Source organism: Bombina bombina, chromosome 4 (genome assembly GCF_027579735.1).
Source record: "Bombina bombina isolate aBomBom1 chromosome 4, aBomBom1.pri, whole genome shotgun sequence".
In the NCBI taxonomy this organism is placed as follows: Eukaryota; Metazoa; Chordata; class Amphibia; order Anura; family Bombinatoridae; genus Bombina; species Bombina bombina.
Genome location: NC_069502.1, coordinates 744,519,061 through 744,531,819, shown reverse-complemented (window position 1 = coordinate 744,531,819; position 12,759 = coordinate 744,519,061). Strand labels below are relative to the sequence as shown.

The 12,759-nt window shown below is 36.5% G+C and overlaps 1 protein-coding gene across 3 annotated transcripts in view; it reads right to left on the bottom strand.

Annotated features, from left to right (window-relative positions):
* The window catches only part of PHF10 (PHD finger protein 10), a 123,664-nt gene extending 116,014 nt beyond the window's left edge, over window positions 1-7,650 (bottom strand). For all 3 annotated transcript variants that reach the window (XM_053710996.1, XM_053710997.1, XM_053710998.1), the window contains exons 1-2: window positions 7,497-7,650; window positions 6,756-6,883 (exon numbers count right to left, since the gene is read on the bottom strand). In XM_053710996.1, coding sequence (XP_053566971.1) covers window positions 6,756-6,883; window positions 7,497-7,571 — 203 coding nt within the window. In that variant the 5' untranslated portion in view covers window positions 7,572-7,650. The remainder of the gene's footprint in view (window positions 1-6,755; window positions 6,884-7,496) is intronic.
* Between the last annotated feature and the right edge of the window lie 5,109 nt (window positions 7,651-12,759).

Genomic DNA, 12,759 nt, shown 5'->3' with positions numbered 1-12,759 from the left:
AGCAGGATATTTCCTCCCTGTCACAGGAAATTAGACAATTCTCCTCAACAATGCAGGAGGTTGAGCAGAGAGTATCCGATTTAGAAGACACGGTAGTAGTACAAGGCACTAAGATGGATAGCATTAATAGCAGTAATCAAAAAATTCTCATGAGACTAGAAGATCTAGAAAATCGCAGTAGAAGAAACAACATCAGAATAATAGGCCTCCCAGAGGAGAAACAATATGAGGACTTAGCCTTCTTTGTTTCTGATACACTAAAGACAGCTCTCAAACTTCCACCCTTGTATAATAACATCTTGGTAGAGCGGGCCCATAGATTGGGCCCAGTACAGTCAGCTCAAAACTCCAGCAGGCCTAGACCTGTCATTATAAAATTACTGAATTACCAAGATAAAGTCTCTCTTTTTCAATTTTAACGCAAAACACAACCTCTTATTATTAACGGTGCTAAGATCCTCATGTTTCAGGATTTCTCGGCTGAGACAGCCTCCAAGAGAAGAGACCTGGCACCTATATGCACTAAATTTATAAACGCTGGAATAAATGCAACCATAATCTACCCAGCCAAATTAAAAGTAACTGTTAATGGAATAGTACACCTTTTCCTGGAGACACACGCAGCCGAGAAATTCTTCTCATCTTTAGATTTATCAGCAACAGAGAATGTAGCCCCCACTTAGTCAGCATGGGCTCAATAATTGGGAACACCCCACACCTAGGGATTGATGGGGCAAGTAGAGTTCGTGTTAGTTTGTTTTTTCTTTTCTCCCTTTTTTTTTTCTCTCACTACCCTTAGCCACCCTCCTCTCTCTCTCTCTCTCTCTCTCTCTCACTTCTTCCTCAAGCTATAGGAACCGTTAACGACACAGAGACATAGAAAAACTTAGGATAGTTTCATGGAATGTGGGAGGGATTTCCACCCCTATCAAACGAAAAACCATACTGACACACTTAAGGAAAACTCAGACTGACATAGGGCTAATCCAAGAAACCCACCTCAATTCAGAAGAATCTAACAAACTCAAATCCTCATGGGTTAAAGAGGTATACTTCTCGCCAAGTGTAGGCAAAAAAAGGGGAGTGGCAATCCTAATAGGGAAAAGAGTTCACCTTGAGGTGATCCACTGCGAACCCGACCCGGAGGGAAGGTATGTCCTGTTAAAAGTAAAAGTCGCTCAGGAAATCTACACAATTTGTAATATTTATGGCCCTAATACTTTTGACCCAGAATTCTGGAACAGAATTCAAACTAAACTTCTCTATAATCAGGGGCTTTTAATCATAAGTGGCGATTTTAACATGGCACCGCATTGCCCGCTAGATAGACTTAGAGAATCTATGAAGCAGAAAAAACAGAAAAAGGATAACTTAGAATCTAAAATGTTTAAGAAAATAAAGCAGAACCTAGCACTATATGATATCTGGAGAAGTCAGAATCCAGATACCCAGGAATTCACGTGCCTCTCAAAAGCGCACAAAACTCTGTCTCAAATAGATTTATTTCTTGTAGACGAGCGCTTGGGATCTAAGAGCAAAAGCAGGTATCGCACCCATATTGCTATCAGATCATGCCCCTATTAATCTAGATATTAAGCTTCAACATCAAAGACTCCAATCCTCGCGTTTCTATTTTCCATACTACTTAGCGACGGATATGAAGTTTAAAACACATCTTAAATCTAAATTTGAGGAATACCTTCACTTCAACTCAGAACACATTGAATGTCCAGAACTATTCTGGGAAGCCGCTAAAGCGGTTCTTAGGGGTGAAATTCTAGCCTATAATATAACCCTGACTAAAAAACTGAAGGTAAGGGATAGTGAGATACAAAAAGCGCTGACTAACGCATATAATAAATTTATGCTACATAAGAATGCTTTAAACTGGTCTAAATATGTGCAGGCTAAAGAAGCCCGGGATACATTTATCCTGACTCGACAAACACAAAAGGAATTAAAAATCCAGGCTAAATTATACAGATTTGGGAACAAATCTGGAAAGATGCTGGCCAGAATGATCAGCAATGAGAAAAAGCAATCTCACATAGAAGAAATCCTAGAAAAGGGTGAGCAAATTCTAAACCCAGACAAAATTACATCCATATTAGTGAAATATTACCAAGACCTATATTCCTGTAAAGGCTATGATCATGTCAAGGCAGCAGAGTTTTGGAATAAGATCGAAAGCCCCCTATTGGCGGATGACGATATCAGTAGGCTTAACTCCCCTATATCAGTGCAAGAATTATCTGAGGCAATTGCAGGTCTTTCTACTAATAAGGCAGCTGGTCCGGATGGTCTACCTAGTGAATTTTACAAAATACTATCCTTAGAAATCTCTCCATATTTAATAAATTTATATAATGATTTCTACATGAATGGCAAACTAGTTACACCTGCATTTTCGGCATCCTATACGACTTTGATTCTCAAGGAAGGGAAGGATCCAAGGCTTAAAGAATCTTATAGGCCAATAGCCTTACTCAACTCAGACTATAAGATCCTCACCTCTATCTTAGCAGCTAGATTACAGCAAATACTACCACAGGTGATCCATCCGGACCAAGCTGGCTTTATGAATGGACGGAATTCCTCGGCAAAAATAAGGGAGGTAATACTTACATTGGAATATTTTGAAAAGGCCTCTTGGACAGGAGGGGGGAAAGAGGAAATGCCTCCAGTACCAGACATGGCTATTCTTTCTATTGACGCAGAAAAAGCATTTGACTCTGTTACTTTTAAGCACCTCAATACATCCTTGATAAAATTTGGAATCAAGGGCAAATTCCCCGAATTCGTGGAGAATCTCTATAAAAGCTCAGCTACACGTCTGATTATCAATGGCGCTATATCCTCATCCATAACTCTTGAAAGGGGAGCCCGCTCTCCCCCCTCCTGTTCAATGTGGCCATTGAGCCCTTAGCAATCATGGTACGACAAAACCTAGAAGGAATAAAGATCTCAAACCACAAGATTAAAATTGGTCTATATGCAGACGATGTACTTGTGTACATATCAAATACTAAAATTAATATCCCAAAACTTATGCAGACAATAGACCATTTTGGGACTTTTTCAGGATACAAAATAAATCCATCTAAGTCAGAAATTCATTGGATCCGCAGGGACAAAGAGTCATGTATAGACAAACCCTTTAAAAGTATAACAGATTCATTTAAATATCTAGGAATAAATATTCCAGTTAATTCTGAGAATCTATATGAATTTAACATACCCCCTATTATTAGGCAAATTAAAGAAAAACTGAGAATCTGGCAGACACTGCCTCTCTCAATCTCGGGCCGAGTGGCATTATTTAAAATGATTCTCCTACCCAAATTGTTATATATACTCATGAACGTTCCAGTAATCCTTTTTGAAAAGGATGTAAGGCTGATCAATAGCTTAATTAGTCAATTCCTTTGGCAAGGGAAAAAAAAGCGCGAATTTCCCTTAATAAACTTTCTCTTCCATGTGACTTTGTTGGCATGGCACTCCCAGACATTAGAGCATATAATCTTACTTCTCTGGCACGAATAGCGAGTGGCTGGATTCTATCTAAGGATTATATCCTAAATAACCATCTTGAAATAAATATTTGTGATCCTTATCTTCCCTCAGCACTTCTACACTCCTCTCCCAAAGAGCTACCTTCAGAAATTAAAAGACTTAAATCTATTTCTAATCCTATTAAGGCTTGGTGGAAAATAGCAAAGCTTCTGCCCTTCAACCCCAAGATTTCAAACTATCTCACCTTGATCGGGAACCCAAAGTTCCAACCTGGTCTGCAATCTGACGTCTTTAATAGATGGCATAAGAATGGGTTAAATAAATTGACCCTCTTGATAGACGATGATAGGAAAACTATCAAAACATTTGAAAAATTAAAAGGAGAATATAACTTACCCAACAAAGACTTTTTCGCGTATCTGCAGATAAGGCACTTTCTTCTGGAAACAACTAGAGAGACAGGGTGGTGTTGGAAACTAGGTAAACTGGAAAATTGGCTTACTCTCATGACTGTGAATCGGATGTCTATCTCAGTGTGCTATCATCTTCTAGCTATTAGTAGGGGCAACCAGAACCTAGCAAGACTTGCTTCAATATGGACCTCATTGTCAGAATGGAACAGGGTTGATTCAAAAACAATCCAGCAATCTATAAGTAAAGTGAAAAAAATAACTCTTTCAGCCACCTGGCGGGAAGCGCATATTAAAATTCTTCACAGGGCATACTTTACCCCGGCAACGGGTCGCAGGGTTCATAATTCAGGTTTTGACAAATGCCCTAAATGCTCACTCCCAGCAGCTGACATAGAACATATGTTTTGGTTAGAAATATCTGGTGCAAGTTAGAATACTGGCTAAATAAGGTGTTGGAAATCCCTCCTGTAACCTTCACCCCACATCAAATTATATTTTGTAAAGACAATCAAACCAAATGTCATCCTAATGATAAACTAATAACCATTTCTATCCTAGCTACTAGATATCTAATATGTAAAAAATGGAAAATGCGCTCAGTGCCCAGCGTGTCTGAAATCCAGAATTGATTAAAAAAACAATGTCTACTAGAACAAAAGGATACAGACATAAACAATGAAGATGATATAAGGAATTTCTTTAACAAGTGGGCAATATATATTAAATCACTCCCCGAAAATGAAAAGGAATATATGATCTTCCCTTTTCAAAACTCTGAACTAATGCTACTAGGCATCTGGTAGACAGGGGATTGAGGGAGATGAGAGAGAGGTGGCTATTTTTTCTTTTCTTTTTTTTTTTTTTTTTTTTTCTGTTGTTCTGTTTTCTTTTTGGTTTCTCCTTTCCCCCCCCCCCCCCCCGGCTTTTTTTTTTTTTATATATATATATAAAAAATTAGAAAATCCCAACATAAAGTGACATAAGATAACAATGTTCTCTTTATTTTCTTGATAAAATGTAAACTCTCCCAGGAGAAGATGGAGGGTTAGAAGTCATTTAATATAACCTAATCTTTTTTTTTTTTTTTTCTCTTTTCTCTCATAACCCCAGGTTGAAATTGTTTAATTTCTAAAAGATGAGGATGATTTTATTTTTCTTTGTTATCTGTTTCTTCTTTTTTTTACCTCCTCTCTCTTGAAATAACTCAAGATTAAATCATTGTATAACATCACTTTTTATTGTTGGTTAATAAAGAATTATTTAAAAAAACAAAAAACTGCATGCTCTATCTGAATCATGAAAGAAGAAAAATTGGGTTTAGTACACCCTTTAATGGGCAAAACAACTTTTTTTTTTTTTCCTCTTTGGTGCCTCTAAAATAAATAGTGTTTTAAAAATGGATTATAGCCAGGACTTGGAAAAAAAAATAAGAATCACAGGAGTCCATCAACTGCTAGTGCTCAATATTTTTTTAGAATTCTATATTTTTGATTATTCTACATGTATCTATATACAAACACCCATGCCTGGCTTCTTAATAGTGCTGATTCCTAAATTCCAACCATTTATCATCCCTGGTTTATATATTCTTGAAAACAAAAATAGAGTATTTTAATAAAGTCTTCTAAAATCTATCCCTGTTAAGCAACTGCTGATTATGGGGACTGTCACTATAAGCCAATGTGTATAATGTCAAAGTAGGAAAAAACACTCGTTCTGCAGTCAATCCAGAGGTCATAATTCAAGGGAGTGTATATTTGGACGGTGCAAAAATCACCACAGACAGTGGTACCTTTAAAACTGCAAAAAAATGAAGTTTTTTTCTGTGGTTCACTATTCTCTTTAATGCTTTACTTCAATGAAGGCTTTTAAGTTCAGTTAAAGGGATACTAAACCTACATTTTTTCTTTCATGATTCAGATAGAGCATGTAATTTTAACCAACTTTCTAATTTACTCCTATTATCAATTTTCTTTGTTCTCTTGGTATCTTTATTTGTAAAATAAGGAATGTAAGCTTACCAGCTAGCCCATTTTTGGTTCAGCACCCTGGTAAAGGGCTTGCTGATTGGTGGGTACATTTATACAGGTGCTGAACAAAAGATGGGCCAGCCCGTAAGCATACTATATTTCCTTTTTTTTCCAAATAAAGATACCAAGAGAATGAATAAAAATTGATAACAGGAGTACATTAGAAAGGTGCTTAAAGTGAATGTAAGTTTTAATGCAAAAGTGCCCGGTTTTTAAAAATTTGATTAAAAACAGGGGCACTTTAATTCATCAAAATTTACATTTCACTCGTGAAAAAATACTTACTTTTTAAACTTGACAGCCGCTCCAGCTTCCCCCGGTCATCGCAAGCCATTTCTGACATCAGAAATGATGGATGGGTCATCCTCCATTCACGGCTTCAACGCTGTGATTGGAGGAAGCCGGATTCTTCATTTTAGACCCAGGAAGAGGCTTTGCGACGGGAGTAGGAAGCTGGAGCGGCTGTCAAGATTAAAAGGTAAGTATTTTTTCACAACACGAGTGAAATGTAAATTTTGATGAATTAAAGTGCCACTGTTTTTAATCGAAGTTTTAAAAAACGGGCACTTTAGCATCAAAATTTACATTAACTTTAAAACTGCATGTGCTATCTGAATCATGAAAGAAAAAAATTGGTTTCAGTATCCCTTTAAGTGACAGTATAATCTTTCCAGTTGGTATGACATGACAATGAATAAGACGTATAAACTTTGTCTACAATAAATTATAGACTTTTTTTTACCTGCACCACAGTGATGTATTTAGGTATCTATAATTGGGATTGACAGTATGAACTTACCCAAAATCTTGGTTTGAATTTTCACAACTTGGAGAACTGTCTCCTGATGTTGTGCGTCTCCGTTTTGGGGCTTGGCTTCCATCATTTGAATTTTCTTCTGTCTCTCTCGCATCATTTGAATTATCTTCCTTTAGAAAGCAAAAAAAGCAAACATAAAACATGTAAAATAAAAAAATGCCAGACTGTATTAATGTGAAAATGGGTTGTATAGCAATTATATAGTTCATTTGTGCATAGAGGCTCATAATTTATAGCAACATGTCAGAAGCCTTCAAACATACATCAGTGGTTTGACAAAGCAGCAGTCAATAAAAAATATATTACAAATACATTATAAAAGCACTGAAATAATCTAAGTGCATCAAAGCAGCATACAATTAATTATTTTCAAAATCCAATATAAAAAAAAGATTTGCTAAACACAATAAAGATGTGATGAAGGGACAGTAAACATGGGAGGAACAAAATAATATTTGAATACCTGATATACAGGTAACTGTATTTTTCCTATTACTATGTTAGGATAATAGAGCCATGATAATAATGTCATGACAAATGATATGATAAGCAGAAATAACAAGTATATTTATATACGTATCCATTGACAGGTTTCAATAAAAAGGTCAACTAAGCAGTGTAGTCTAAGCCCTGATGCCATTGATGAAATGATGTCAGGGACACAAGAGACATGCATATTGTAAACACGATAATAACACAAAGACCGTAAGCTCCAGGAGTCACCTTAAGAGAGGGCGGTCCAGAGGTTGTCGGATCACTGTCGCACAGAGGCCTCGCCGGAGACATCACGGCTGCCATGATCCAACCGACAGGAAACAGCACAACAACGGGAGGAGGAAATGAGAGCTGCACCGACACGGAGACACCCACAATGTAACCCCGCCCCTAGACACGCCCCCCTGAATTCTACACCTATGCCGGGGCCGCCTCTAAGATATCGCCCTGCCCTGAATAGTGAATACACTGTTCCGACTGTTATCTTCAGAGTGCAGAGCGGTACTCAACAGTACAGGACTCGTCTCCTCCTGACCATATAACTACCTGCCCATAATAAATACCTGGGAGCAACTAGTAATATAGCTCAGAGGTGTACCTAGAACTAACTGGGCTCCAGGGCAAATCGAATAGCACCTCTTCCAAATCATAGCTAATGTGATATATATATATATATATATATATATATATATATATATATATATATATATATATATATATATATATATATTAGTTCCAATAAATATTGCACTCTCAGGATTTGCATGAAAAAGTGTTTTTGATCTGATGAAAGAGACTTGAGCTCCCTGAAACTTTATCTATTAAAGCTGACCTTTTTCATGCAAATCCTGAGTGCAATATTTATTGGAACTATTATTGGCTATATTTGCACCCAGGTAGGTTAGCTGAACTCAAGGTTATTGGGACACATGTTTTTTCTTTACCCATTGAGAAAGGTAGCAATTTGGTACAGGGCCGGACTGGGAATAAAAAGCAGCCCTGGAAAAATATGAAGACCAGCCCTATTTTCTGTTGAGTCAGTAGAATGCACATTCCCTATTTTTCTCAAAGGGAATTACTGGGATACTCTTTCCCTAATATTTTTTTCAGAATTAAACTATATTACTTTGTATTAAATAAAAATGTCAGATTGATGTTATTTAGCAACCCTACAACCAATCCATTAATCACCCCTTTAAATTGTAGCTTTCCAGCCCCAGCTGCTGCAGCCCACCGGGAAATCTCCTGGTATCCTGGTAGGCCAATCCGGTCCTGATTTGGTACCGAAACGTTTGGGACTACATTATTATGCTGATACTGATGTGAAGATTATTAAAGCTTGAACTTGCTTATGAAGACCGGTGAGTGCAGGGTTTTATTCTCCTTGTGGAATAAACTGTTATCGTTGTATACACAGCAGGCAGCACCCCGGCGGATGTGGCCTTGTAACAGTGAGTGCACCTGATCTGGATGTTTTATATAGTCTTTTTTTATAACACTTTAGACCTCATATCTTTGAGCCCTTATACCTTTTTGAAGCAATATTTTTATTTAATATTTTTTTAATCAGATAGTGTTATGAGTGTAACTGTACTTTTAAATGTTGATGTGTTTTGTGACTTCAGCAAAGTATATAAAGAGAATTAAGCACATTTGATAATAGGAGTTAATTGGAAAATCGTTTAAAATTGACTGTAATGTTCTATCTGAATCTTGAACGAACAAAAATGGGTTTTATATCCCTTTAGTAGGTCCCAAAGGATGTAACCTGTAGTGTACTGCAAACATTTAACAATATATGTTCTCAAGAATTAGAACATATTTTTTATCAAGGCATAAAGAATTTACAAGACATGTGTACAAATTCATACTTTATTATTCAGTTTGAAAACAAATAATGTAGTTATCCCCTTTCTTTGGCAATTACTTTGATCTGACACCAGATATTTGATATCAAAAGTGCAATTTAAAATATCTAAATAGCTACTTTCTAATTATTAATAGGGCTGTTTTTCAAGTTCTTAGTATACTGTAATTAATCCTTCTTTACTAGATGTGTTACAGTATGATGAGCTTGTTATTTTACGTCATATATAAAAATATGAGGATTTTGACATTTACATTTTTGCAGTGTGGGATACATTTTCTACGGGAGGCTTGTCTGTTTATCCGAGTAGTGGTCGTATTATTGATAGCCAGATCATTATGGCACAAACAAATGAGGCAAGTAGACATCTTGGGAAATGGAGGTCTGCACTGAAATAAGCATGGACATAACTGCTAGGGGTTTTATGGTGATCCAGTTGCTGCTATTATTAACAGATATTCTTTGTGTCCTCATATATAAATATACAAAAATATTTATTGCAGATATGTGCATAACATCTGACCATTTAATAGTTTTAGGTAGTAACCCTTTTAATATGTCAAGGGCACTTGGAAATCAGGCAAAATCTTGAATCTTATGATATATGGAAGCCTTATTATTCTATAGTAGTTCTGCTTACATACAAACCCAGTACAAAAAAAATGGTGTCTTGCGGGGGAATAATATATTGTAATACTACAAATATAATTTCCCCCCCACTATAGGCAGGTTGTTTCGCCCTTGTTGGGGCTCTTCAGTATGATGTAGGTGCTACGTTATTGGACTCAAGCATTGATTTTAGGTTTTTGGCTATATGCCAGTTTTGCTGATGATTACATAAATATTTGTAACCACACTTACAAAGTGTGAAATTAATGCTTGAGAAGAACAGCAGCACCAACCATAGACAGCCTGTTTGGCCCGCTTGGGGCTCATCCCTCCATTGTATTAATCTTAGCAAAAAACAAATATACTTATCTGTGCAAAATTGCAACACTTATAATTCAAAATCCATTTCAATATAATGGGCAGCCCTATAGCAAAGGGTGGAATGCTCGAGGACATCAGCATCAACCATAATGACTTGAGTGAGACAGAGTCCCAAAGTAGCGAAACAGGCTGCCTATGGTTGATGCTGTGTTATTTAAGCCTCATGAATTTCACAGTTTGCTACACTACTGGTTCAAACTGACAGGAGCATAAGGGGTGCCATATTAAAAATGCATTTTGAATTAGTAATACACTCTGTGAGATAATTTGTATATTCTTTTCATTGTATATTTATTCCTTGCTGAAATAATTAAATGGAGGGTTTATCTCACTCTATTAATAACAATACATTAATTTGATACAATGGGAGTCCCTGCTCTAAAGGATTTCCATGGGTGTAAGTGCAGACCCTGTTATTATTATTATTATTATTATTATTATTATTATTATTATTATCGGTTATTTGTAGAGCTTACAATCTAGTGTTTCAGTGCTTTGCTCAAAAAGCTTACAATCTTGTATTTAAGGAGAACTTACCTCTGGGTACTTACAGTGTAGAGAAATAAAAGAAATCCCTGATGTAAGACTGCACTCAGCATGTGGCATAACACTAGTCCCTCTGAAATCTTCAATCTTCCTGCCACTGCCATAGAGTATTCTGGTCTTTGTTATACTGCTTGCCAGATAAGAATCAGTCGAAGCACATCTTGTAAGGATTTTTCATCCAATGCAAGAAGATAGATACATGACACACTGTACCTTATAATGCATTTTTTTTCAGTTTCTAATCTGAGCTATAAAATACAGGACCATCCCATGACATATCAAATCTTGTGCTTTACTAGGACTCTCTGCTTCAAAAATCCAACAGTAGTACTTGTCCCACAGTGACTGTAGACATTCAAGTTTAGTGTCACATTCATGATAGTCCTTGTTCCAGGGTGCTGCAGTTCTCAGAAAAAAATTGTAAACCAGCAGCAAGGTGCTTATAATCTAGTAGTATTATTGGTGTCCCTACATCAAGGTATTACATTGAGGATATAAGTGCTAACATATTAATCATATCATTGTATTCTCTTCACCAAGATCCTTAACATTATTACATTATACAGATATGTGCTGTGAGAGTGGATTTAAGCAGCATAAGTGTAATTATGCTTTATTGTTGGTGTTATGATTCAAGTTCTAGTGTCACTGAGATGATTTGTATATCTTATATCAATAAGTCTTGAAAGGTACAGAAAGCTTTAAACACACAGAACCAAATTAAAGCTAAAGATTTTTTATAAAATGGGAAAGTAAAGGAAAAGCATAACAGAAATGTGAGAAATGATCTGACCTTACTGCACATATCTGTAAGATCTGTATTTATAATCTAGTGTGGTAATAAGATGTCTTGCTCAAAGAGTTTACAAATTTGTTAATCTCAGAAAATCTTACCTTAGATACTTACAGTTTAGTAATATAAAAATCCTTGAAGGACATTTGCCATCAGTGCGTATAATGCAGGCCAGATGCGCATCAGTCTGATCTGAATTTATTTCAGATCGCCAGTTGTCTTTTCTTCATCCGAGCCAAGCAGAAAAAACAGCTGCATCAGATGCTGCACCTTGCAGTACAGTGTTTAATGAGGGTCCCAGCACCAGTGAGTTTGCAGTCTGAGGACATCTGCCATCAACGCGTATACTGCTGGCCAGATGCACATCAGTCTGATCAGAATTTATTTCAGATCGCCAGGTGCCTTTTCTTCATCCAGGTCAAGCAGAAAAAACAGCTGCATCAGATGCTGCACCTTACAGTACAGTGTTTAATGAGGGTCCCAGCACCAGCGATTTTGCAGAGTATAAATTGCAGACCCATGCCGTGGTGTTTATATTCTAGGCCTTTACTAGAAGTCCTTGCTTTAGAGCATTTGCAGACTAATGATGGAGTAATTCTTACCATCCTTAAAGCTGGTTTAAAGCCTTTACTGCAAGTTGCAAGTCTTATAAAGATATGTAGAGGAAGCACAGCAATGCATTGGTGTGTCCTACAGTTATGGCTATAATAGTTATAATACTATAATTTGTTTAAAATAATTATTTTTAAAATTAAAAATATTTATTAAATTATACGTATTTTTAGATAACGGTGTGAAGATAATATTGATCATTATTATGTAAGGTTAGTGTGCTATGTTTTGTCTCAGAGTACTGGTGCCTGTAGGAACTTACAAAGTTTAAACTATTACTAATGTAATTTATCTGTATTATTTTAAAATGTATACAAATGTGACTTAGTATTATTCAGTTACTGAGTTAGGGTGATCATTATAATACTACCTGTAGTAATTGGAGTTCGTACCTGCAGCTCCCATCGGATGCCATTTGCATTGTGTTGGAGGTAGTCACTGTTCTTCATACCAGCACATATACAGAGCTGTGGTTGTAAAGCATCAGCTGGACTGTAATGTGCTAGCTGTGAAATAAAGATAGATAATTGCTGAAGCTCAGCAAGATCAGTCTGGCAACTCTAGTAAAGTGAGCAGCAGTTATGAGGGTGGTGGCTTTGTGTTGTCAGTTAGTTTTGTGACATAACTGCTGCATCACATAAGCCACTCCCCTAAGGCTGTCACCATGACAACAAGGCAACACA